This window comes from Panthera tigris, chromosome E2, assembly GCF_018350195.1.
Source record: "Panthera tigris isolate Pti1 chromosome E2, P.tigris_Pti1_mat1.1, whole genome shotgun sequence".
In the NCBI taxonomy this organism is placed as follows: Eukaryota; Metazoa; Chordata; class Mammalia; order Carnivora; family Felidae; genus Panthera; species Panthera tigris.
The window spans coordinates 33,712,195-33,739,407 of NC_056674.1; the positions used below are offsets into that span (position 1 = coordinate 33,712,195).

At 51.1% G+C, this 27,213-nt stretch overlaps 2 protein-coding genes across 10 annotated transcripts in view; both read left to right on the forward strand.

The window, feature by feature from the left end:
• NUP93 (nucleoporin 93) overlaps window positions 1-8,245 on the forward strand; it is a 103,730-nt gene extending 95,485 nt beyond the window's left edge. For all 7 annotated transcript variants that reach the window (XM_007090190.3, XM_042968773.1, XM_007090193.3 and 4 more), the window contains 6 exons: window positions 1,507-1,623; window positions 2,395-2,513; window positions 3,400-3,517; window positions 3,962-4,045; window positions 5,478-5,606; window positions 8,020-8,245. In XM_007090190.3, the coding sequence (XP_007090252.1) occupies window positions 1,507-1,623; window positions 2,395-2,513; window positions 3,400-3,517; window positions 3,962-4,045; window positions 5,478-5,606; window positions 8,020-8,130 (678 nt within the window). In that variant the 3' untranslated portion in view covers window positions 8,131-8,245. The remainder of the gene's footprint in view (window positions 1-1,506; window positions 1,624-2,394; window positions 2,514-3,399; window positions 3,518-3,961; window positions 4,046-5,477; window positions 5,607-8,019) is intronic.
• A 15,395-nt stretch (window positions 8,246-23,640) lies between these two features.
• The window catches only part of SLC12A3 (solute carrier family 12 member 3), a 37,227-nt gene continuing 33,654 nt past the window's right edge, over window positions 23,641-27,213 (forward strand). For 2 of the 3 annotated variants that reach the window (XM_007090194.3, XM_042968789.1), the window contains exons 1-4: window positions 23,641-23,922; window positions 24,359-24,505; window positions 25,812-25,887; window positions 26,829-26,924. In XM_007090194.3, coding sequence (XP_007090256.2) covers window positions 23,641-23,922; window positions 24,359-24,505; window positions 25,812-25,887; window positions 26,829-26,924 — 601 coding nt within the window. The remainder of the gene's footprint in view (window positions 23,923-24,358; window positions 24,506-25,811; window positions 25,888-26,828; window positions 26,925-27,213) is intronic. The other variant, XM_007090195.3, reaches the window with a different exon arrangement.

Sequence of the window (27,213 nt, forward strand, 5' to 3'; positions counted from 1 at the left end):
CACACATCTGTTTCTCTAAACTGTGTAAATGTATAGCGAGATAGCTTTTTTGTTCTTAGTAATCTCTACATCCAGTAGGGGGCTTGAACCCACAACCCCAGGATCAAGAGTCAACAGGCTCTACTGACTGAGCCAGCCAGGCGCCCCGATCAGATAGCTTTTTTATTATGTGCAGAGGACTCATCTGTTCGTGCCTGCTGATTTTTGAGCTAAGAAGACTGCATTTCTGTCATTCTTGGCTCAGAAAATATGCAAGAAAAGGAATTATTTACTGCACCTACTCTCCCCAGATAAAAAAGTTAGAAATATGCTTGACCTCTCTCAGAAGGTAGTTTCTGAGGGCTGAGAACTTCACTCTGACCCTGGAGATACAGCTGAGCCTGTGACCTTAGTGATTCCCTGAGACCTGTCGTGTGCAGTGGGAGCCATAGCTAAAGGTGCAGAGGCCCTGGTGCCAAAAACCAGTCTGACCCCACACAGGCATTCTCCCGGTGGCTTTGGGAAAGTCACCTGCGTCTCTCAGGAACTCCCTTTCCTCACTTGTAAAAATGGGTGGTTTGGACCCAGCAATCTCAAGATGAGCTCGCAATGTGCACACCTTCCAGCTCAGAAGAACGGACAGTGACAGTACTGGTGACAATGGCCATGCTTATTGAGCAGTGACATTTGCCAAGCACTGTGCTGAATGCTTTATAGGTATTTTTTAACTGATCACCACAATAATGATCCAACAAGGTGGTTTTCAAATGAGGAAAAGAAAACAAGAGCAGTTCATTATTTCCCGCAGGATCACACAGCTAGTAAGAAGGGGAGGTGGAATTTGAATCCAGTCCTTCGTGACTCCAGAGCCCATGCTCTTCACTTGTCTCCTGTGCTGCCTCCAGGGTGGCAGGAGCAGGTCACCCCGACTTGGTCTAGCGCTGATGGAAAATCAGAATAGCCTGTCAGATGTCACTCTGTCCACACTAGCTCTTCTGTGGTTCCTAAGGCCTCTCGTGCTCTCCTGACCATTTGGTTGCTGTTGAATGTTAATGGTGATTTTTTAAAAAAATATCCTGATGCCATTTGCCATATATTTTTTCAGCACCGAATTTCTTTTACCATCTGTCTTAGAAAACAAATCCAGAATCTTTCAGGTATTTTCTCTGAGCCTCCTGGTTTTTCCTCCTAGTGCCTATGCATCAGCAAATTTAAAATCATTGACTCTTTCACCTACCCTCTGGATCATGTTGGACAATCAGGCAGCACAGACGTCTTATTGCTGACTCCTCTGTGCTGCCCGTGAGTCTGCTTCTTCATCTGTAGTTTCCTTGGTCCCTTTCATATGTTTAATAGGACCTTACATCTTCCAGAATGCCAGAGTCTAGCAGATGAAATATATGCATTGCCTAGGGCAGGCATTTTCAGTTAAAGTCGTTTTCAGATCCCAACTGCTTCTGTGTGTTTAAATTAACAGTTCTGCGTACCCATCTCTCTCCTCCTCCCCTCTGTAATTTGTCTTGTCAGCCTGGAGTCATAGATAAGTTTACTAGTGACACAAAGCCTATTATCAACAAAGTTGCTTCCGTGGCAGAAAATAAAGGACTGTTTGAAGAAGCAGCAAAGCTCTATGACCTTGCCAAGGTAAGACATGCCCTTTTCCTTCTTCTGTACTTAATAGATCCGTCGGCCTTTTGGCATTAAATGCACAAACAGTTTGACAATGCCACTGTTGCACCGCTGTCCTGATGAGGCATTTTCTCCTTAGTGCTTGGCAGTTAATGGTCCGGTCAGGGTGAAATTCCCATTTTACAGAGTTACCTCTGCCCATAAAGTATTTCTGGCCAAATAAGAACAACATATTGCCCGGACATCCTGTAGGCCTTGAGCTCTCATCTCACTTGGCAGCAGAATAGGCGTCCATCACATTTCGATGGTGAAGCTTTGGGACAAAATGCCTTCGTGCTTACCCTTCTGGTCGCCACAGACATGCTCGTGAGGCCTGTGTGTTAGGGAAGGCGGTGACAGCTGAGGTGCTTCGAGAGAACTAGAATAAGTACTTCGACATGAGGACATATGGTGACTGCTGATCATTACGTGGCCTAAAAAAGATTATGCTCTTTCTTTTATAAACTGAGAAAAGTGGGCCAAAAGAAGGTTTATAATTCATTTTTTGTTAATTCAAAGATGTTTTGATTGAGTTCTAATTAAGATGTGGAAAAAGGCGCGGACATTAAGGGTCCAGCTTGATGAGCTTTCCATAGGTGTATATCTGTAACCATCATCCAGATCAAGGTCAGAATGTTTTAATCCATCACCCCAGAACGTTCCCTCTTTTGGTTATTTTGTTTTTCCTTTTCTCTTTTACTGATTATTTATAATCGATTCCTTCCTTAATTTAAAAAAATGGAACAGAATGCTGACAAGGTGCTAGAGCTGATGAACAAACTGCTCAGCCCTGTTGTCCCCCAGATCAGCGCACCACAGTCCAACAAAGAGAGGCTGAAGAACATGGCGCTCTCCATCGCGGAACGGTAAGACCGAGAGCTGGCGCCGAGGGGGCACGGCGCCAGTGCCAGGCTGCCCGTGCCCACCACATGCGTCTTCAGCTTTACTAGTCACATCAGGTGGCCTTCCAGAGTCTCCCCATCCCCCCAGCACTGCTTGAGAGTTCTTTTTGCCCCACATCATAACCAGTACTTGTCACTATCAGACTTTAAAGTTTTGCTAGAAAGAAGGGTATGAAAGCGTATGTCAACATTCTAATCTTGCTCATTAAATTTAACTCTGGGCATTGTACTCCTCTATACACAGTTATAAGCCATCTTAAAGTCATTCTGGAGCGAAGCTAGTGATAGGTGGATGGGGGAATTCTTAGAGATGGTAGTGGCCAGTGTTTAAGAGCCACCTTCTTCCTTCTTTGGTGAGATAACGGAGTTATCAGACTTTATTTGGTGGAGCTCCCAGGCTGAGGCCACAGTCATTACCTTTTGTGCTCTCTACAGATACTCCTAGTAAAGTGACTTAGAGAAAACTGGGTTCGAGATGCTTTCCTGGGGTAGCACAGAAGAAGACTCCTGATCAAATAATCCATTTAGCAAACACTCTACAGTGGTAGCCACTGGACTTTTGACCCATCAGAACCTTTTTATCCTTCCTGGAGATTTGGATGCTTAATGGTGGCCGAGGCCGAGGTGGCACGAGCCATGCTTCGTGCAGAATATTTACAGATGGATTCGTATCAAATCCACCATCAACTTCTTGGCCATTGGAAAAGAAACGCTATTTTCCACTCCTTAATTCACCTCACCTAGAGATTTCAAGAGGTTTTGAGATTTTTCAAATGCGATCCTAAAGTTACAGATTGCATAGAAATTCATAATTATCCCTGTCCCCTCTTCCCTCTTTTTTGTCTTTCAGGTATAGGGCTCAGGGAATCAGTGCAAATAAATTTGTGGATTCCACGTTCTATCTTCTGTTGGACTTGATCACCTTTTTTGACGAGTATCACAGTGGTCATATTGACAGAGCCTTTGATGTAAGTTTTAAGAGGGCTATTTGAAGTGCAGGTTGATGTATGCCCTTGGAAATCCAAAACACTATATGGGATGCATCTAAAACAAAGGAAATGTTACCAACGTGCCTGTTAAGCAAAGAAGACAAGTATGACCCTGGGACTTGAAAGGGGATTTCTGTGTTGCTCTTTTTTCTCTCTGCTCCCCATTCCTTTCCTCATTAGTCTGAAAATGGAGAGATTTCTTGGAGTAACTTGCAATCTCTGAATTTTAGAATTGCCTCAGAAAATGTGGTTGGGAATTTAGTCAGAAAATTAGAAAGACCAAAGCCTTTGTGTGTTTGAGGGAAGGTAGTATTTTGTATTAAAGAGCCCTTTGTAAGATGTGAGATGTTTGCTGTCTGTCTAAGGAGACAAGATGACTGATGGTTATTTCATATGCAGCCGGTCGGGTTTTGTTTTAAACAGATCATTGATCGTTTGAAGCTGGTGCCCCTGAATCAGGAAAGTGTGGAAGAGAGAGTGGCTGCCTTCAGAAATTTCAGTGATGAAGTGAGTCCTTTTCTTCCTGCATTATAGAATTTTTTCCCCACTTCTGCTGAAAGCTTTTGTTTTAGTGTAGCTGATGATGTTAAGAGTCCCAGTACACTAACCATGTAGACTGAGTTTAATAAGGCGAGTCCAATTTCAGATATTCCTAGGTTGGTTTTCTATGAGTACACATATCCCCATCAGGTCATTGTCCAAATTCCTGACTCAGAAAACACAGTCTCTTTAGTGATTAGACATGTTCTTGGGGGCACAGATTCCTGGTTGATCCTGGTCTGGTTTAAATCTGTATTACCCACTTGTTCTAGAGGGAATCTTAGTGCTTAACTCTGATCTTCCTTAAGTAGTTCCATTGGGTGTATGAAACATGCACCATGATGCACCTCCTTCTTTCGCTTCTCTGAACTGTTTGTCTTGAGAAGCAGAACAGTGACCATGGACTCAGTTGCCAGCCCATGAGCCCCAGAGCCGCTGTCTCTCTGCAGAGTTTCTAGCGCATTGCCACCATCTAGCCCAAGGGTGCGCAGTTGAGCTGCCCACTGGAATTTCTAAGAGGCTGTAAAAAATCTTCATACCCAAGGCCTACCCCAGAAATTCTGGCTTCTCTGATCTGGACTGGCCCAAGACTTCTCTGGTTGTTCCCACATGTAAAAAACTCTTCTCTAGAACCACAGACATAGGGCCAGCTGCCTGGCCCTGGGATGTCACTAGCTGTTTCCATTTAAAACCGTTACACAGTAAGCAAATACCTCTTATGAAGACATGTTTCTGTTTTAGAGGAAGAGGGAAGGCCAGCTTCCGCACGCGGGGGGCTGTTGCCTGCTGTGGTACTCAGTTTAGAAGGTCTTGCCCCTTGCAGACCTGCCTTTCTTACCTGCTGTCATTTCTACCCCAGCCACTTCCCCTGTTGTTGTTTCTTGCCTTTCCCGGGATATACTGTTCACTGCGTTAGGGAATGAAGTGGTGCACCAGGGTCTGCCCTTGAAGACGCTCCCAACGACTCTGCTAGGGCTGGGCAGGTTCAGTGGAGACAGTCTGGCTGGTCTAAGATAGTGGGGAGTGGCGGGGCCTGGAGAACCAGTGTGCACATCCCTACCTACTGACATTGAAATCCAGACTTCTTACGGTAATCACTCTGCTGGCCAGTCCAAGCCTACATAGTGGCCAGATACGGTCAGCATGCTTTTGGCTCGCTGCCCCTCTTTATGCCTAGGAGGAATGGCATACAGAAAGGAGAAGAATAATCTGTCTCACCTGATCAGCATTGCCTGCGCTTTGCTCTCATGCTTGACATGGCAGTGCCATTGGCTGCTTTTTGGTGACCCTGTAGTTCTCTCCCTGGCAGCTGTGGGACGTGATGTGCCTGGACATACACTGGTTGTCGGCCCCAGGGCTCGGTGCTTTTTCCTTACTTCATCTGTTTTTCTCTGGGCAGATCAGGCACAACCTCTCAGAAGTGCTTCTCGCCACCATGAACATCTTGTTCACACAGTTTAAGAGGCTCAAAGGGACAAGTCCGTCCTCGGCATCCAGGCCCCAGCGAGTCGTCGAGGACCGTGACTCTGTAAGATCCCAGCGTTGGCCAGAACCATCGCTGAGAACCACCTTTCTGGTCTGCTGTCCTCGGCATCTCATGAGACCCCTGCTCCTGACCCCAAATGCTCTTTCCTCACTGCCTAGCTGCTGAGTAAACCTTGTGTCAGGCTCTCAGAAGAAATTGAACATTAACGGGATCACCGCTGCTCTCAAGTTTTAAAAAAAAGTGAAGTCTGCAGATACTACCTTTTAAAAAATCAAACAGAATACTAATTTGTGGTGATTCCATAGGAATTTCATACACATTTTGAAATCGGAAGGTTATTTTGTGAGTCTCAGCTCAGCACTTTCATCAGAATCATAAGTACTTCTGGTCAACAATGAATTTGATTCAATGAATTTGATTCTGCCCTCATCTGAACCTCTCAGTGACCCCAGAGAGGTACCTGGAGGCAGTGATTGTTATCCCCACTTTACAGCTGAGGGAACTGAGGCCCCGGGTCAGGAAGCAGTTTGCTTTTGCAGGCCCCTCAGGTGATGGTGAAGGAGCTGTGTCTGGAAGCTGAGCCGTCTGACATGCGGCCAGGGCTCCTTCCGCTGCCTTTGGGGCCTCCAGCATCGTGTGGCTCAAGCCAGGTCCAGGTGGATGGAAGCCTGGGGCTTGCACGGCATATGTTGTCCGGTTGATTTGACAAAAGGGCGTAGGTGCTTGACCCCATGAAAACTACCTTTCCCTTAACTTCCCCACTTAATGTTTGAAATCCTGTCTTCTGCCTCCAAGGGTGTGTGTGGGGGCTCTCTCAGCTGTGACCCTACAGGCACTGTCGTGACAGAATTGCTGTCTAGTGAGTGATGGTGGAAATTTTCACCGTCAGCAGCGTAGGTGGCAGTGCTCGGGATGGTCCACTGAGTGGTAGGCCCATCCCCGGGTGCCCCAGAGGCAGCTGCTGGTCTGCCATCCACCCTTTGGGCAGGCTAGAACCTGGACCGCATAAAAGATACACGTCAGGAGACGTGCCAGCAGTGGCTCATTGTGCCTGGGCCTTGGCAGACAAGTGTTGAGGTGGTGGACATTTCCGGTGCTCTGTGGGTTCCTCATAGGGTGGGGGGGCGGGTGGCTGCCCCCACAGAGAGTGCCGCTGTGGCCTTGCAGGCCTTTTCCCACATGTGAAGGAATAGTTTTAGGACCAGCTGAACTCACGTTCTGTGTGTCTCAAGCTTTCTTTTTTAGACCCTTGGTTTTCACATACCATGAATAAAGCCATTCTCCTGTCTGCCTGTCACCCACTACACCTTTTCTCTGAAAGCTAGGGGTGCAGGGTCACAGAGAGACTTCTGTGTAAAAGCTCCCTGCCCGAGAAGTGGCTTCGTGCTGTAAAGTGCAGAGCTGCCCGTTGAGGGGGTGAGTCCCTCTGCCTGAACACTCCTAAAGTTCACTTACAGTAGCTTCAGATGACGCATGAGAGCCCATGCACTTTTGAAGAAAATCTAATGGGTACTCTCATCATAAAGTAAAAATTTCTTTCGGTTTGGACATTAACTAGGATATATGCTTGCCAGTTTATTTCATCTATCAGGTAAAAAGCCCATGGCTTTCAGATTTCTTCTTGAATGGTCCTTAGGAAGCCTAGTGAGTGACCCCTGAGTTATCCTTAAAAGTCTTGTTACTGGTCTAAAAGAGGTTTGTAGACTCTCCCTTTGTACTCCAGATCTAGTTTCCTTTCTTGCTCCTATAAGCATCCAGCACATCTCAACATGGGGCAACCCGAAGCTGTTCTTCTAAGTTTCTTTATTCTGTATTTAGTAATTTATCCCCTGGAAATCAGGGTGAAGATTGTCTTTTTTTTTTTTTTTTCCCTGTTACTGGAATTACCTAAATTTAAATCTTCCCTCCTGAAACAATCTAGGAACCTCATAAATATTATTACCGAGGAATGGAGGGCCCAGCGCTTATGTCAGGAAAGAAGAAATGGGAGGCGTGGGAGGAAAGAAAAGGGAAGAAGCAGGAGAGGAAAAGAGCCAGAATGTGACTGGACCCACTTTGTGGGGAGGTCTGAGAAGCTCAGACCCCCGCAGAGGCAGGTGGTCAGAAACCAGCCAGGAGAGAGCGGGAGGCTCGGAGAAGGAGAGCAGGCCGTCTGAAGCATGGGGCTGTGTCAGAAGCTGGTCCCGTGTGTCAGGCGAGGCAGTTTGTCTAGCAACCCCGTCTGTCTTTTGCTTAGTAGAAGGGTTTTGGAAGTGGGGCCTCAGTGGACCAGCTTTGCTTAAGTCTGCACCTTATGGGTAACATGACAGTTGAGGGTGAGACTCTCATCCACTCACCAGAAAGCTGCCCCCTGACACCAGGGGGTAGAAAATGGAAGAACACGGTGGTTGTTCCCAGTATTGTACCCAGACGCAAAAGCTCACTGGTTTTCTTCTCTTCTTTCCCTTTTTCTCAGCAACTCCGAAGCCAAGCCCGAGCCCTGATTACCTTTGCTGGGATGATCCCCTACCGGACGTCTGGGGACACCAATGCAAGGCTGGTGCAGATGGAGGTCCTCATGAATTAAGTGCAATGCTTTGCGGGGCTTCTGGGACTGCGCGCTGTCAGTACCTCAGGCGCGTGGGCCCACTGGGGTGGGGTTTCTGGTTTTGTTTCTGTTGTGTTGTGTTTTGTTTTGTTTTTTGTATTATGTATTTTTGTCAGCACCCAATAAATTTCTTTGATTTGTATTTCTTTTCACATTCTTTTATTTTCATTTTTTTTTCCTTTGAAATTTTGTTTCAATTTTTATTTGTGTGGGAGGAAATGTCTTCACTAGTGCTTGGGCCAGAGAATGCTAGGCTTATATAGGCATCTGTGATTTGGTTAAAGTTGACCTTAAATGATTAAAAAAAACACCCAAAATGAGCAAGGAAATGAAGCCTTCGGGAGTTGCTTTTGTTAGATACAGTATCCCTATGGCAGGGCCACTGTCCATGTTTTACATTTTCATTTGTGAAAGCCACCCTCAGCCGTGGGCGACTTAGGATCTGTGTGTGAACTAGCGAGTGCTCCGTGGCCCCTCTTCTCCCAGATGTGCCCTGGGGTCCGGGTGATCCAAGACCATCCCCCAAATCATCTGCTCTGATTCCAAGATTAATTAGTTTGCTGTTCAGTTGGAATCCCACTGGAAATGAAAACAGCCCTAGAAAAACATAGCTTTAAAAGGGAACGTTGTAGGTTTCTCGACTGGAGCTTGAGGAAGGGCAGACCTCAACAGCTTCTCCCTCTGTAGCTGCCCCGCCGAGGCGCCCGTGTGGGCCTGTGCACTCCCCTCTTCCGCAGGACTTCTAGGCTCTCTTTTCCCTTCTCTGGTGGTCGGTTCCTCTACTTGGACAGCCCACCTTTCCCTCTCCCCCACTCACGGAGCCCACTGGCCGGGCAAGCTCACGGGTTGCATTCTGACTGCTGAGGTATGGAATGCAGACACCATTGGGCATCAGCACTGAGGGTGTGCGGTCCCTGAGCAGAGGTTGACCCCCATCGTTGACTCTGTTTCTCCCACCGCCAGTCCCAAAGCTCTGTACAAAACCAGAGAGGACACGAGAAGTCCAGGCGGGCTGCAGGACGCCAGGCAGCAGTCAGGCCTGCTGGTTTTACCAACTGCTCCTGGGGCCGGCTCTCCCAGAGGGAGGTTAGCGGATCCCGGAGTCTCCACAGGTGCTTTTCCTCCCAAACAGAAGTCTCTCTCATCACACGGCATGGTTATCCCTGCTATCCTGTGGTGGTTAAAATAGTTGTTAACTTTCCTTTGGGGAAAGCACTAATCTTTCCCAGAATAATAACGGGGCCATCTGCTGTTCATCAGTTGGATTCCACTATCCATCAAGGACGTAGCGCGAGGGTTGGCAGGGGTTGCGGCTGCCTTCCTCCTGTCCCACCTGTTCACCCTGGAGCACTGGTCTTCAGTTGAGCGTCACTAGGAAAGTGTTAAAAGATGAGCCCCGCAGGGGACTTGACTTAGTAAGTTGTACCCTGTTGATAGGTGCTGATTTATATTTTTTAAAACAAGTCGCCCAGTGCTTTAACTGCTTTTTACAAAAAGAGTACTCAGTGGACTTTGCATAAAGTGTGACTTAGTGTTCTGCTTGTAAATATTGGATCTTCCTTGCAGACATGAGGAGCCTAAGGTTAAATGCGTGTTTGTTCCCTGGTTCACCGCTTGTTCGTCCTTCCCACCACGGGAATTACCTGCGAATTTGCTGTTCCTTGCATCATGCAGCCCTGCTAGCTCCAAATAGAACTGCCTGTGAGCCCTGCATGGGGGGGGCGGGGGGGGGGGGCTCCACCCTTCAGAGGAAAGCAGTCCCTGTTTGGCACTGAGGACTTGCCCAGAGAGCCTTCTGTAGGAGAGATAAGATAACTGGAATCACACCAGAAGGATCAGACTCCCGGAGCAAATCCCAGGGCCTGTCCTGTCGGCCGGTTCTGTGGTGATGCACGGCCTGCTCCGTGTAGAGACGTGAGAGATGGGAGCCTGAGTCTGCAAGGCATAGAACAGGTTCCCGTGTACCCATGGTTACAGCTTGTGCCCAAAAATCCTATCCTGTAACAGGTCGTTAGTAAAAGTCATCCTCGGATCACCCATTCAGGGAACTAAATCCTCTCCCTCGGTGGTGGTCTGTGATTTTACCACTTGTGCAGAGAAGCAAAGAAAGTGGAACTGGGAACCTTGCATCTTCTAGAGATGTGATTCCAATCTTTGTAACAAAATCAAGGGCACTTGGAGACTGACAGAGTTAGTGCTTGCCTTAGAGTGGCTCACCATCTTACTCAGACACAGAGGGAAGTACAGACTTAATCAGGGTCCTTTTCAGAGACCTTGAGATTTGATTTCAAGGATTCTGTTCCTTTTATTCATTTATTTGTTTTAAAGTCAAACAACCCCGGCTGCCTAACTTCAAAGGGGGAAACGAGAGGAGCTGGTGAGCTCTCTGAGAACGGATCCTTTGGTTTTGTCGCTGGTGTGCTGGACGGGCTCCTCAAAGAGCGGGCAGTGCCCGTTCACACTGGGGCCAGGATGTAAGCCCTGCTCCTGCCTCTCTAGAACTTATGGTTTAATTAGAGACTTTTAATGGTAGTATAGCAGCCATTGTTGTTATTCTTTTGATGCACCTACACACAGTATTATAGACTTTCCCCCCACAGTATCCAGCACTGATGATTTACGGAAAAAAAAAAAAAAAAAAAAACCAAAAAAAAAAACCAAATGGAGGACTATTCACTCTGGATTATCACCCCTGCCTGCTCTGAGTAACCTCTCCGGGCCAAACTCTTAATACTAAATTTAGCAGTTACATGTGGATGTGCCCGTGTCCTACTACCATAGACTGGGTCTCCGCAATCCTTGTTTCTCCGTTAGGCATCAGAATTTTATCCAGCTCGTTAGGGAACTCCTATCACTGCCAAGCTTGCACCACTCAGGGGGCGACTCCAGCGTGCCAGACCCCTGAATAAAACCCTAGGCTGGTGGGTTGCTCCAGGCCTGCCAAGGTGCTGGCGAGCCCCACACTGACTAGACTCTCACTTAGCATCAGTCAGCCGCAGAGATCGGGCCCTGCGTCCAGCAAATTGGGAGAAAATGTGCGTTTTATGGCATTATTCAAAGTGCTCACTTTATATCCGTAAAATTAGGTTCTTGCACCTGTGTTTTGGATATGTCAGGAAGAAGTCAGCAACTTATTAAAACAGGAATTGTGTGGCCCTCAAGAAAAATGAAGCTTTTGGGAGGGGTGGTCCCCCATTTCTTCATTCTTCCAGGCTGAATTCAGAAGTCACCTGCGTCCAGCCCATCTTCGGACAGTTTCATAGTAAATTAGTACCCCTCACAGGGCAGGGAGAGGAGGGAAGTAAATCTGTCCTCCTGCCAGTTGTTTCTAACTGCAAAGGTTGGTGGAAAAAAACTTAAGGCCACTAACTAAAATGTCTTGAAAACTAAACACAAATGATTTATTTGTGCCTTTCCTCACCTTGTTAGGTAACTGATGTGGCTGGCTAGAATCCAGGGCCTGGTTGAACAAGCCCAAGGTATCTGCCAGCCCAAGTTCAGCTCAGCATTACAAAGCCCCTGCATGTACTGGGCCAGGCTCGGTCACTGGGGATAAGCCAGAGTGCTCAAGTCGCCCTCCCAGAGTGTGCAACAAGTCTAAGAATGTGGGCTTTTTTCTTTCTAGTCCTCTTTTTGCCACCATCACCTAAGTGGAAATATCGGTGGTTTGAAGTTGCTAACCCAGGAAAGGAGGAAAATTTTTGTCCTAACCTTGATTGTTGAAATAGCTTCTGTGTGCCTTCTGGGTATACAGCCCACGATGGATTGCTCAGCAAATGTTTGAACAGATTCTTTGCTTTGGCTTCCTGTGCCAGCCCCCTCCCCACATCCTCTCGCCAGCTCCATATGCCTGGATTCAGACTCCCTGTTTCCTACTAAAGGCATTCAATCTGAAAGAAGGTGGAGAGGAGTGTCTCTTGGGGTCAGATGAAACACAGCTGATCTTTGCAAGACGGAAGGGTACAGAGCTGCGCGGTATGCAGGGAAAGTTTGAGAGGAAGGAGGTGGAAATGTGATTTCCTGTTAACAGTAAAGGCCAGATAGAGAAAAGGGGATAGGGAGGGCCGGCCGAAACCCAACATTGCATTGGCATATTCTCCTCCTTGTTGCCTTTACCCTTGGGATTTTTGAGAATCTGTTTTGGGAGGATGAGAGGGTAAAACAGTGTCTCAGACCGTGGCTTCTATTTGAGCAGAACGTGGGGAGCCAGTGATCCCAGAGAGGACTTCTAGCAGGGAAATAGGCATACCCATAGCCCCTTTGATGGCCTCAGCCTAGCTGGCCTACACAGGCTCTCAGGTGGCATCCAAGGCTGCATGACCTACAGCTGAGGTCCCTTCATCTGGGCCAGATGTAGCAAATAAAAATACAGGACATAGAGTTAAATTTAAATTTCCGATAAACAATAAGTTCTTGGTTGTAAGTATGTGCCAATTTTCTTTGGCTGCCCTATCCAGGCGCTTGCCTCTGCTGGCTTTTGCTGCCTAGAGGCTTCCAGGTTTGGCCGGGGCTCCAGGAGCTCTCCAGCTAAATTGGATTACCCTGATTTGTTGCACTGTTTGTGCTTCTGTGGGCAGCGGAAATGACAGTGAGATATGAAGTCACTTGAGAGAGGGCAGTGACTGGAATTCAGTTTCGATGAGCCAGGCAGGCTGGCTGCGTGGGAGATTGCGGGCACCGGTTGACCCCAGCTGCTATCATCTACTGGGTAAATTTCCATCGGGACTTTCAAATGTGTATCTTATAAAGAAAAGAGGGAGGGAAAGCACAGCCTTTTCTCACTTGGTCAGTAACTTTTATTAGAATCACAGTGGGGAGAATTCTTTGCTTTATTCAGTTATTTCCTTTTGTCTTTGCTTTTCTGATATTGTCGCTGTGTGGTGTTTGTGGGGAGAAGGGCAGGTGGGAGAGTCAGTGTATGTGTTCTGCATGTTCCTTTCTCGTACAGTAACTTCTGCATTTACTTTGTTTAGGATGGTTCTTTCACCACTGCCCCTGTCTATAGCCAGTAAATTTCTGGAATGTTCTCCCCAAATGCCATGTGCTCCCTTTGTTCCGTCCTTCAGTGGAGCTGAAACCGCTCTTGGGCCTTCTTTCCTGGGAATGTTCTTAGCTGAGGCACAGCCTGGGGCTCCTCACAAGGCAGCAGAAGTGCCTCTTCCCAGCCTTTGGGGATGACTGAGCCGGGCCCCTTCTCCACTCCTTGCAAGGAAGGCTACAGCCTACCCGGTCCCTGGGTCTGCGAAGTCCCCGCAGGTCTGTGTAAGTACAGGACTCCCATACCAGCTCTGAAGTCTTGCTCTCCCCTACTGGCCTCAGAGCTCAGACCCCTGGCCAGGGGTCAGAGTCTGGCTGGAGGTGTGGTGGGGTGATGATAAGAGCATCTGGTGATCAACCCAGCATGTGGCATGCGTTCTGGAACTTGGAACTGCTAAAAGTCTGTGGCTTTTTTTTTTCGCACTCTCAGTGGAAAGCATTTTAAATGGGAGTTGAGAGCCAGTTATTGGCCTTGGGGAAGGGGATACAGGACTTGGGGGATGGGGCGCTATGTTTTGATCAGATGGTGGGAGAGACTGGGGCCTGGTCACAGGACAGATGTCTCTTGCTCTCTTGGACAGTATCTGCCTGTATTTCTGACCAGGAGGGGCGCTTTCAGGGTCTGGGTGTGGGATTTGGCTTGGGAATATGCAAATGGCTGAGGAGGTAGGAGGTGTCCATCTCCGTCCACCGCGGGGACCTTGTCCTGGAGAGAGGCTCTGAAGGGATTGTGCTCCAGCTGCATGGAGGCTTAGGGGTCCTGTCCCAGAGGGGCTTCATGGGAGAGTTTCAGCCCATTCCCTTTGCGTGGGGTCCCTCAGCTTGTTCTGGCCCCGGGGCTTATGGGAAATCATTTCCTGATGAGTCACCTGGGAATTTGGGCCTCATACAGGTGCCCCACACCCCATTGTTGGGTTTAATGGTCTCTCCCAGGACCCTGTAGCACCTCCTGGAATGGCTCACCTGAGCCTGTGGTTGGCGAGGGTAACTGTGGAGGGGGTTGGAGGCAGATGGAGAGGTGGCCCCGTAGCAGAGTGTGGCCCTGTTTTCTAGGTCTCGGAGTTAGAGGTTCTACAGCAGAGCCCTCTGTTTAAACCTTGTAAAATGCCACCCGAGTGGCAAGGAAAGATGACAGGGCCACTGGTCACCCCACATGAAGACCCATTGTGGGTCTGTGAGTGAGCTTTCATGCCGATCAGCCTGACAGATAAACTGGCATGTATTTTCAGGAAAGTTAAACCAAACCATAAAGGGCACCTGGGTTCCTCAAATACAGATGTTTGCCCGTGGCCCTCTGGTGGCCAGCGGCTGTCATTAGCACAAACTGCCAAAGGATTTCCAGACTTCCTGACAACTCAGTCCTGCAAGGAAAGAGCTCAGCAACAATGGGGGTGGGGAGAGGGCAGGGTGAGGAAGATTGGGAAAACAGCCCCAAAACTGAAGGCTTTCAGCGCACAGAGACCTGAACGGAACGAGCCGGCAGCAGCTCCACCAGGCCTCAGGTCCCGGAATGTTCCAGAGACAACCACAAACTTTGGAGCAAGACTGAAAGTTAGGCTAAAGCCCCTTCTTCATCTTTCGGTGATCGAATGACGGAGGGAAAGTCATCTGACCGCTCTGAGCCAGTTTGCTCAGGTAGAAGGCAGGGACATCAGTTCCTGTTCTGCCAGCCTATTAGGAAGATTTAGGCAGTTTATAGAAGTCACCTACCTATTGCTTATCACAGCGTGGGCCCTCAATAAAGGTTAATGTTGGCCACCCTGCTCCCAGTCTCGTTTAGACGGGTCTCTAGGGTTTTAGGCATGTCCTCTACCATTTGGCTTCTGTCCTTCACAACAGGTTTTTCATATGGGTGCAGGGTAGATCAACTACCCCCACGCCAGGGATGGCTTTTTTTTTTTTTTTTTTTTTTTTTTTCCCGCAAGAAACAAAATTAGGTCCAAATTGGTGGGCTAAAACTTTGCTCTTAGGTGACAGACATTGCCATGTCAAGTTCAGCTTGTGATTCCTGTTGATTCAGTGACTGCTAAATGGAGAATGTGGGAGCATCTATCCCGTGCCCTGGGCACACAGTGATGAAATGAACCCAGGTCCCTTCCCTCAAGGAGTTTACATTTTACTGGAGTGAGACCCACAGCAAAGGTCCTCTCCCTACAACCTCTTGCAACCACTCACCACCCAACAGAGCTGTGGGGCAATTTCTGGACTGAGGCACGGTCCCTGCTTTCTTAAGCCCACAGTGTGGTTGGGGAAAAGAGATAAGCAGGTGTGTGTACTTGTGCCCACAGACCCACCATAATAAAATAGGAAGCCCTAAGAAATGCCGCAAGAAAAAGCCAGGTCAAGAAGATCCAAGGCAGGATTTCCTGTGGCTGGGGGATGTGGGAGCCATCTGCAAGTGACCAGGATTCAGACCCACAGACATGGGGGGTGTGGTGTGGGTGTGGCTGACGTGCTTGCCCCAGGACACAGAGAACAGCAGCTCTTCTCTTAGCCGCATACCAGTGGTGTCACGCAACTGTTAATCTCTCCTACGACCTTGAAGCAGGAGCAACGCAGGACTCAGGTGAGTTGAGGGGCCCTGGAGCCAGGTGGAGACCTGCCAGGGGCTGTAGGCCTCATGTTCAGCCCATCCTGGCCAAGCACCTTGTTCAAGAGGTGAGTATGTGGGACCGGGGCGGGGTGGGTGGGGAGAAGGGGGCTCTGGGGGAGGTATGGTCCCTAAGGCAGAGAGATGGGGGGTGGTCTGATTTGGGAGCACACACTTGTCTTACAAATCAATAATTTAAAGGCTACTTGCTGGCCTTGGGCAATGAATTCAGCACAAAGGGCTGGTGGTCTGCTTATGTATCCACAAGTCTATCCAGGAGAAAAAGCTTTCTAGAAACATTTTACAACATGGAAGATAGTTTTTAAGAAACTCTAAATCAGCATTACCTTTACTGAAGAAGACCCAGACTCTGGGCTGCACACAGGCTCAGTCAACACATCTTTTCTCTAGCTCACAGCTCGGGCTGTGCCGGCCTCAGCCCTGGCTACATATGCGGATCACCCTGGGAGCTCTTAAAACTGCTGTCCACACCCCTGCCCCGTGAGCTTCTGCCTTAGTTGGACTGGGGAGGGGCCTGGGCAGTAATTCAGGTTTTTTTTAAAAAGCTCCCCAGATTATTTTCCCTGGGTCAAGAACCCTTGTTCTGACTGAACACAGGGAGTAGAGAAGTAGGCCTCCAGGTCTAAGTGTGGAAGCCCCTCCCCCACTTTTCACACAGGTTTTCGATAAATCCTAGAATGTCTGAGATGCACTAAATAGGAAGATTAAAATTATAACTGGTTAGGGAAACTATGCATCGTACCTAAGCTCACTAGGTTAGATTGCCCATTGTGTACCCACCAAGGTCAATGGCAGTTGTCCAGCCTGGTCTTCGATGCCAGGTGGTTAACCAAGAAAAATGGCCTCCATTAAAGAGCGTCACTGGGTGTGTGCGATGGGGGTGGTGCACATTTCGCAGGAAATCACAAGCGAATGACCATCTGACGACTCTGACTGAATCTCTGGTAGTGTCCACCTGCCCCTGCCTTCCTGCGCTCACCATCAGCAGGCACGTGCCTTGACTGGGGCTTGCCCGAGCCTCTCTAGTGCACGTGCTCAGTGGTGCTGCTAACTGAGCTCTCCAGGGGTAGAGACTCAACTTCCCTTCCACATGCAGCCCCTCAAACTTCCTGCTGGGGGGCTCCCACTCTGCCATAGTGACCCAATCTGGAGGGGAGATTCCCCTAGGTTCCAACCCCTGCCCCACTTTAGCACAAATGCAGCCTGAGTGGCAAGTGCCATTTTGCAACCTGACCCCCGGGATGCTGGGTGACTTCGGCAGAAGATCCTTTGGGATTCTGCCTTGGGATACTAAGGTGGCCAGCAGCTTACTTCAAGTATCCGGGAAAGAGGCAACCATTGAGGGAGAAGCCTGCCTCACTCTGAGTTTCTAGGATCCTCTGAACATGTCCTGCCTTTTTACACGCAACTTCTGTCAAACAAATCCTGAGCTCTGATGACTGCAAAAGACCAAAACCAACTCTCTGGGTTTCTGCTTCCTAATGCTGAGTGACTCCTCCCATCACTTCTCCCATGCCCCAACTTTTTTTTGTTGTTTCATAAACTTTAGCAGCTGCCCTTACCGGAAAATACTGCCTTAAACAGTCGAGATGGGTTAGTTTTCTCCTCCCTTTCTTTCCTGGTAGCTAAGGAGCTGAGATAAAGTTATATACATATCATTTACATTTCAGAGTGGTATTAATATCCTCTGAAATGCTTCTTTTACTCCCTCTCTTGATCATCAAAAAACCCCACTGACTGAGAGGTATTCTCCATTTGATGATGAAGCTAAGGCACGCAGGGACAGGCCTGAGGTCCTGAGGTAGGGGCTACAGAGCCAGACCCAGGCCTGTCTTGGCTCACATCCTTCCCACTACCTCCCTGTGTGGGCTTGGGGGACCGGGTGGAGGATCTGAGCTTCTGAAGGCAGCTCTGTGATTCTAGACCCCTTGATCCCCGCTATGGGAGCTCCCGGGCTCCATTAAAGAGGCCATTAAAGAGTATTCTGATTAGAAATACACGTGGAATTCAAAATCGAGCAGAATACCCGTGTTTCCTATTGCTTTCAGGAAAGGCAAAAAGGGTTACAGTCAAGTTGGAAAAGCTAAAGGTGTATTTAAAATGAAAGGCTAGTCTCTATAGTTCAGGGGTTAGAACGCTGATCTTATAACGTGAGAGGCTGGAGGCAGGAGAGATGATGGGTTTCTTGGTCTCTTGGAGAGCACGTTGACAGAACCTGCAAAACAGAAGGATGTGTGGTCATATCTGTTACTACAGGACTGAATTTGTGTTAGAATTCTAGCTTCAGTTTGTGTTGGTGTGGCTGGACTGAGCTTGGGCCACCCTTGCATTGGCGATCCTCTCGGCTAAGCCTGGATGGAGGGGTAAAGAGTTGATGGAGATTTCTTTTCCTCATGAGAAAAGGAAGATGGGGGAAAACTGAAATCTCACTCTTTCATCAGATAGTGACTACTGATCATAATTGTGCTTTTTGCCTTGCCTGCCAGGAAGCTCCAAGCTAACATATGACACTCTCCCTCCTTAAACGACTGCTTATTTCTTTTTACCTTTGTTCTAATTGTGCTATTTTGTATATCCCATGGCCCCAGCCAGAGGCAGCCGTCCCTTCTCTGAACCCAGGTAGCATTTTATCCAGGGATTTATGCTGTTATGCCTTAGGTTATGGTTACTGTTGGCTTTGCCTCTTCTGATGAACTATATGTCTCTTAAAGACAGTGATCATGCCTTGTCCTGTGCATCCTCCAAACTCATCAGACTGTGTCTAATACATTATTAATATCTACAATTACTTGTAGAATGAATGTGGGCTCAATAAGTAAAAAAAAAAAAAAAAAAAAAAAAAAGCAAGCCTGACCATGAAGAAAACGAACAGGAGTCCTTCCTTTAACAACGAAAATATCTTACCAAGCATGTTTCCCTTTCTGCTTTAGCTGCCAGCAGCCTTGTGACACTTCAGTGTCCAGCTGCTATAATACTGGTAAAAGGACCAGGACTGCAACAGACACGCTTACGTGGTCCGTAAGGCCCGTGAGAAATCTCAGTTTCTTGGGCCTGGTTGCTGGAGAGGTTGCAGGTTGCCAGTGCCTGGTTCCCCCGTAGCTGTTCTGTCCCCTGCACCGTACGGGGCTTTGAGCGTGCCCTCCTCTTCCCTGCTGCCATCCAGTCTGTGAGCCCCCCGCGGGCAGGGACCCTGCCTCCATCCGTCACCGCCCCGGCACCGCACTGGCCCCGGGCGGCCGTCGGTCGGGGAGGATGCTTGCATGGGGCTCGTTGCCATCCCAGAGCCGCGGAACCACGTGCAGAGGAGGAAGCCGGCGGAGTTCTGGTATCGTTGCTGCAGCTGGTGTTGTGAATCAGGCCGACGAGCAGCGCATCCTCTTACCCGGCTATTTCACGACACCAGGGTTGCATCATACCCATCCTCTCCAGGCGAGCCTCGTGGGACCGGGCGGCCACGGACGTGGGGATGGGGTGAGGTGGGAGCGGGGAGTCTGTGTGTGGAAGATTATGGTCTTTAACTCCCCGGATCTCAGCACGCTCCTCGGGATCCCCCGGGGAGATGCCGGCCCCAAGCCCATAGACTCTCCAGGCTGGGGTCACAGAGTCAGCGTCTGTTAGCGGTTCCGGTGTGATGCCCGAGACCGCGTGCAGTCAGGGGACGGCCCGGGGGCTCCTAAGCCAGGCTGCCGCCTGTTCCTGCCTGGCTGTGCGGTAACCCCTCCCGACCCTCCCCGGCCCTGTTCTTTCTGCCTTGCCCTGCTTGCCAGCGGCTTCCCAGAGAGAGGTGACATCTCGCAGTCCAGGCCCCTTACCCTGGCACTGCCAGGCTTCCCTGCTCAGCAGCGATGCTGCCGTTGGCCCCATAGGGTCCTTCCTGGGCCCTTCCCTCCAACCGCTGCTCTACGTGAATCCACGCGCTGGGCCTGTCAGCTCTGCCTTCACAACACACCTCAGGTCCCAACAGTCCTCACCCCCCTGCCACCCACAGCCGCTGCCCTGGCCCGGCCGCCACCACGGCGCACCTGTGGTAGTCCCCGACTAGCCTTGCCGCACCTTGCCTCCCTCAGTCCATCGTCCATCCAACAGCCAGAGTGATTTCTGGTAAATGGAAATCTGACCGTCACATGACGGAATATAAACCTTCTGACCCTGGCTTACGAGGCCCAGTGATCCCTGCGTGTCTCAGACCCCAGCTCCTCAGTCCCTCTGCTCAACAACACCAGCCTTCTTGCTGTCTACACTCCTATCCTAGGGCCTTTGCACATGCTCTCTCCTCCTTCTGGAAGCCCTGAACTCATTCCTGCTGGCATATGGGCGGCTCCTTCTCAGTGCTGGAGCCTACCTTGAATTTCTCATTCTCAGGCCTAAATGCCCCTCCTAAAAAAATTTCTTTTAAAGCTTTGTTTTCTTAATAGCACCTACCACTAAATGTATCATAATGATTGTTTGTTTACTTACTGTCTGTCTCCCCACTAGAATGTAAGCTCCCAGAGGGCAGGGTCCTTGTCTTTTTCTCCATGGTGCTTCCTTTGCCTACCACAGGGCCTGGTATGCAGTAGGCACTCAATAAATGTGTGTAACTGAAGAAACACCTCACATTCCCCCCTTTCTTCCCTCCTCCCCTTACCCCCATGGCATTGTGTGCTCCAGCCCCGGCCACCTCTTCCTTGCGCTGACCCCAGGCCCCAGAATCCCCGCCCTCTCTGGGGCAGCCGCCCCCTCTCCTAGCCAGTTGCTGGTTTGCCTGCCAGGCTAGGTTGTGAGTTCCAGTGCCTGGTATGCAGGAGGAGCCTAATAAATGCTTGAGTGGCTCTGTGGCCTCGAAGCCAGGAGGCTCTGAGATGCAGAGGTTGCCTCAGGCCCTCCTGTCCTCACCATATCAGCCCTGTGGCTAGAGTTGTCGCTCCTAGGGAGTTTCTCGACCACTGAGTCACTTCCTTTCCCCCTTCTGTTCTCCATCCCCCTCGGGAGACACAAGGAGCCCGAAGTCTCTCCGCTGGGGGTTGACGCTGGACAGGTGAGCCACCAATGACCCAGGGCAGGTGGCTTTCCCATTTTGCTGCTGAGGCAGCTGAGGCTCACCGCAGTCAGGTGACGTGCTCAAAGTCACGTGGAAACTGAGGCCTGGGGTGTGAGCCTGAGACTCACATCACAGGGCTTGGTTCAGGGTACATCCGACTTTGAGTCCTGGGTCCCAGACCTGCAGGACTCTGGGGCCCACATGGAAGCTGGTGTCCCGCAAGGCAGGTGTTGTGTCTGACCCAGCACTGTGTCCCCCACCTGGAAAGTGTCTCCAATTGGATCACTTTCCATCCACGTATAAGAATCCGCTTTCCTGGGGGTCTGTGCTTTGGGACCAGGTGTTCTGACAGTCCCTTCAACGTGGTCTTTTGATAAGCCCTTCAAGGGGTCCTGTTCAACTCTCACCTCACCCCAGAGAGATGCAGAGGGGCAGGAGCGGCTTCTTGAAGCAGCTGCGGGGCTAGCAGGGACCTTGGGGCTCCCCTAGGCCTAGGTGTCATGGAGGGATGAAGAAGTGACTTGCCCAAGATCACCCAGCAATTCTGTGGCCCCTCTCTCTGCCTGTGGCCCCTCTGCTGCTGGAAACCAGTCCTGGCCCCTCCTGGCCTCTTCCCCTCCTGAGATGGGAATCAGGAAATTTCCACAGCTGCTCCAGGGTGGAGTGTGTTGGATGGGTGGAAGGGGGTGTTAGGCAGCTGTGACTTTCAGTTTAAAAGTGAGAGGGTGATAAGATCTGCCCCCAAGGCCCCATGGGACGGAATGAGTAACCTGCCGGCCTCTCCCTGCCCAGACCTGCAGGGAAGGTGGAAAACTGACCTGGAGACCTCACCTCCTAGCTTTCGGCCCCACTGGGTGGAGGCTGGGGACACACTTCTCCAGAAGCCTCTCTGAGGGGCAGCTAGAAATCCTGGGAAGGGGGTAGGCAAGCCGGGGGCTCGTTAAGAGGAGCCCCGAGGAGAGTCTCTTTAAAAAAATGAACACATATGATGAATATATAAACTTTGCAAACAGATACACAGTGATCATAACCTTTCGGGTTTGTCATCGGGGGCCTGTCATCCTCGGCTCACCCCCATGTCTGGCTCGGCTGGGAAAGTGCCAGGAGCTGCCCCTTACACCCCTGACTCAGGCTAAGACTGCCAGCCGGGGGTTTCTATGGCAGCCGCTCTTTGCCCTCTTGGCTTCTGGCTCCCCCTTCATTACCCGTCCAGCAAGCATTTATGGAGTATTTACAGCTCTTCTAGCTGCTTGGGATTATCTGTGAACGACATAGGCCCAGATCCCTGCCCCCGTGGGCTTAGCTTCTAGCAGCAAAAGGTATGTCCCCCTTCCCAGAATAATGCACTTAGGTATGAAAACTTGTCCACAACTTTGTGGGGCTCCTGGACCCCAGTCAAAGTACCCTTATCTTGGAGGGTGACTCCTTAACCCAGTTTACTATCTAACACAGTCTAAGCATTTCTACCTGCCCCCTTCTGGGAGGGAGGGAGAGAAATGTGTCCCTCTTTGTCCCTCCCAAGGATGGCTGGCCCCTGAGCAGAAGCCCAGCTCAGAAGCCTGGAGCTGGTGGTGGCCTCGGGGTCTCCGTCCATCCCCTGCCTCCAGAGAAACAACTCGTCCTCCAATGCTCTGGTCAGGGGTCTGTTGAGTCCCTGCTGTCCCCACCCTGACCCTCCTGCGGGGGAATCTCTCCCACTGCTACCCTCACTACACAGCCAGGCCAGTCCGTTTCCATGTCCCTTTTCCCCACTAACTTAACAGCACCTTGAGCGCAGGCACCCCTTCCCTCTGGTGGCACATCTGGGCGCCCACCACACTAACTCATCTCTCCTAACCCTCTTCTGATTTCAGCCCCCACCCCTGCAATGGCTCAGGTGCCTCTGGTGACTGGAGGGCAGCCCGCCCCCACCCCATGCAATCAAGGCATGGCCTCAGGGCAGCTGACCTGGGCCAGCGATGAAATGGGGCCTCTGCTCGCTGCTGTCCGCCTTGGGAATGGGGGGCTCTTTGTCTGGGCTGGGCCAGAGGAGGCGCTGCCCCCTTGGGCTCTATAACTCAGGCTCTGCGGTGCATGTGCAGGCTGGGTACCCAGTCGCCCCGCAGGCCCCTGCCAGCCACAAGTCAGCCCCAGGGGCCCTTCAGGCCCCAGGTGGCTACAGATCACACCTATCGCATGCTGAATTCTGGTCTGGGGGTGCTTGCATGTAATGGCTTTTACACTCTGAGATGTCTTTGGAAGGACGGGCACAACTAGGAGTCAGAGGTCCAAGAGAGAGAGAGACTAACCTTTTATATACACGTGTGCATCTTTTTAAACATCATACCATTCATCTATTCACAGATACTAGGTAAATAAAAACTAAAACTAAATACTAGGTAAAATGAGAGGTTTTTGAACCTGCATAGGGTGGGGCCACAGGTCATCAGGCTGTCCCTAGGGTCCCTCATAGGGTCCCTAAGAGTCCCCTCTGGTGAGTACTGCTTCCTAGGGTCCTGCAGATGTCCTCAGCTCTCAGACTCAGAAGAGCCTCTCGGGGACCCAGGGGCTGGACGTGTTTGCCCCTTTCCCACTCTGCGTCTGGCTGTGGTCCAGCCCAGCCCTTCCGGTCCCAGGCCGGGCTGCTATCTCCGCGATCAGGTGGCGGGCAGGACAGCAGTGGGCACGTGCTCCACCTCCCACCCCGTCCAGGGACCCTGCTCGCCAGCCATGGGCGGTTTGGGCCAAACTCCCTGCCTCCTCCCCGCTGTGGGCCAGCCTATAAAGCCACCCAGCACATCCCCGCCGACCCTGGCCCCCTACCCGGACACCCAGAGCCACCATGGCAGAGCTGCCGGGGTCAGAGATGCCGGGGGACCCCACGCTGTGCAGCGGGCGCTTCACCATCAGCACGCTGCTGGGGGGCGATGAGCCCCCGCCGCCGGCTGCCTACGACAGCAGCCACCCCAGCCACCTGACCCACGGCAGCACCTTCTACATGCGCACCTTCGGCTACAACACTATCGATGTGGTGCCCGCCTACGAGCACTATGCCAACAGCGCCCTGCCCGGAGAGCCCCGAAAGGTCCGGCCCACGCTGGCCCATCTGCACTCCTTCCTCAAGGTAAGCACCGTCTCAAAGACTGGCCACGGTCCTGCTGTGTGACCCTGACACGGGTGCTTAACTTCTCTGAGCCTTGGCTCTTGTGCCACGGGGACAAACAAGTGTCTTCTTCATGGGTCAAGAGGCCTCAGTGAAATGTGAGCGTGGAAGCTATAGAGCTCGGGGCACATGTTGTAATGTTTATTGTCCGGGCACCGATGACCCAATCAAGCAATCGTAGCCTCCTAGAGAGGTAATGAGCCACGGCCAGTGGAGGTGCGTGAACAGAGGCTGCACGCACCTGAAAGAGGTAGGGAGGTGGGAATGAGGAAGGTCTGCGGCAGAGAGGAGGCTTGCTGGGTTTGCTGCCTGCGGGGCTGGACTGTGGAGGAGGCGAGATGGGGGGCTGGAGTGTCATGAGCCCCGCCTGCCTGACCTGTGGCCTCTGGGCTTCCAGCAGGAAGGCGGCCATCTGCACGCCTTGGCCTTCGACAGCCGGCCCGGCCATGAGATGACTGACGGGCTGGTGGAGGACGAGACAGGCACCAACAGTGAGAAGAACCCTGGGGAGCCCGTGCGCTTTGGCTGGGTCAAGGGGGTGATGGTGAGTAGGGTGTGGGTGGGATGCCCAGGAATGGGAGTGGGAGACAGAGTTCCATCCAGGCTCAGCTCTGACTCTCAGATGTCAGTGGCCAGGGTAGACCCAAGGTCCAGCCTGGGCCTCAGAGATTTTCCCTGGTTTTGTGCTTCTCAGCCCCCAGACTGATACCTTGCCCTAGGAAAGATCTGTGTATATTCACTTGTTCTATGGCCTTGGACAAGTTATTTAACCTGTCTGTGCCTCAGTTTCTTCATCTGTAAATGATGTGCATTAAAAGAGTTAATAGACGGGAATTGCTTGGATCAATGCTTCCCCTGGTATTATTAGAAGACATTGTTTTCCCCCACAGCCACCAGGGGGCAGCACGAAACACACAGTGTGCACGCATGTTTTTCTCATTCTCAGTGATGGGCAGGGGAAGGTTTCCTGTGGCCTAGAGCACCAGTAAGTCCTCAAACAGCAAAGAATCAAATGAACTTGGCTTTGCAAGGCATTATGGGACCTTACAGAGGGGATCGCATGAGATTTAGAAGAAGGCTTTGGTCCTGCTCTGGAAGGCGGGAGGCCTGGGTTCTGACCTCACTCTGACCAGCTGCCTACTGGCTGTGCCTCCGTTTCTCCATCTGAACTGTGAGCTCCCCTCTACCCCAGCAGCTCGTATATGGCGTCTGGATCTTCCTCCTGAGCTGTGGCAGCCAGAGCCTCGCGTGGCCCCGTTCAGTATCTCGGAGCGTATAGAGGGTCTTAGAGGTCTCCCTGCCTTGTAAATGCCACATGTTCCTGCCCCTCCCCAAGACGTGGCTGGGGCCCAAGACCATATCAGCACCCCCACCTCCATGGAATTTCAGTCTCAGCTGTGGCCTCTGGCTTTGCTTTAAATTTGGAAGCTGAAGTCACAGCGACCTGAGTGCTGTTTCTGCTTGTATGTGGGGCATTGGCTCAGCTGGCATTTGCTGAGCTGCCCCTGGATGCCAGGCCCTGGGCCAGCAGCTGGCCACTGGGGCCCCGGCTGGGGCTGCCGGACACAGGATCCCGGGCTGGGAGCCGGGTGAGGGGTGATTATGCTTGCAGCCCATCCTCAGACCCCAATGGGAGGGCAGAAAAGTGAGTCTCTGGGTACCCCCCCCTCCCTAGGTGCCCCGGTGAGTTAGAGGGACATTGAAGTAGGAACCCATTGCAGTGAGTAGAGCCAAGAAAGGACCCACGTGTCCCCTAGGCCGTGCCATGCCATGACTGGGGACAGGGACTTGTATGTTTGGCTTTGGGGTATCCGGCTCACCCAGGTGACCTCCGACCCCTCTCTTCCCAGATCCGTTGCATGCTCAATATCTGGGGCGTGATCCTCTACCTACGGCTCCCCTGGATTACAGCCCAGGCGGGCATCGGTGAGTGTCACCTCCTGGGGGAAGGGGAAGAGTGTGTCTGAGACCTTATCCTTCCAGGCCACAATCCTGAATTTGGGCTGCAGAGCCCGCAGGCTCCTGCAGTGACAGAGGACAGGGAGGTGTGGCAGGGGAGTCTGCAGTGGAGTCAACAGACCCGAGGACTCTCCCTGGCCCTGTTTGCCCTCAGTAGGTCCCTGAACCTCTCAGAGCCAATCTCTCCTGCATAGCATCCAGGTTAGGAACTTCTGCTCTGGACAGACACCAAGGTTCAGATGCTAGCTCTGATGCTGTGTGACCTTGGACAAGTTTCTTAACCTCCCTGAGCCTTGGTTTCCTCATCAGTAAACTGGGAGTGATAACTGTCCCTACCCATAGACCTATAATAGGGTTTCTATGATGCATGTAAAACACCATAGGATTTGGTACCCAAAGGTGTTCATCAAGTGGTAACTATTACTTTTTTAAAAAAATTTTTAATGTTTTATTTATTTTTGAGAGAGAGAGAGAGAGAGAGAGAGAGAGAAAGGGGCAGAGAGAGAGAGGGAGACACAGAATCTGAAACAGGCTCCAGTCTCTGAGCTGTCAGCCCAGAGCCCCATACGGGACTCAAACTCGTGAACCACGAGATCATGACCTGAGCCAGAGTCGGACACCCAACCGACTGAGCCACCCAGGTGTCCCTACATTACTTTTTATTACTAAAAGAGGGTACCTTCCCTTCCATACCTAATGATCCTTTATGTACTGGCTGTTCAGAATATACCAGGAGGTAGACAGAGACCCATTTTTCAGATGAGAAAACCAAGGCTCAGAGAAAACCAAGGCTCGGTGACTTAGGTGGCATGGCAAGCCAGCTGGCTAACAGGTTCCTCACATGGCTCCCCACCTGGGAAATGCCCCAGCTGAGTTTTCTGGTAATCACATCCCCCCCCACCCCGCAGTCCTGACCTGGATCATCATCCTGCTCTCGGTCACAGTGACCTCCATCACGGGCCTCTCCATCTCGGCCATCTCTACCAACGGCAAGGTCAAGTCAGGTGGGTCCCACCCCACCCCGAAGGCCCTCCTCTTTCTTGTCGCTCCCCCGGTCTCCTCCCCGGGAATGGGTCTCCAAGCCACTCCCACCCACCCCACCCCCACCAAAACGGGGACTCCCCAGGCTGCTCCCTCTGGTTCCAGGTGAAGGCTTTGGGCACCCACAGATGGCCTCGGTTATCTCCTGTGCTATGGGTCCCGTGGATCCCGTGGTTACCCTTTCCCAGCCTCGGCTTCTGCCTGCCCCAAGCCCACCCCAGCCAGCTGATCCTTTGGTTTCACGGATTCTGG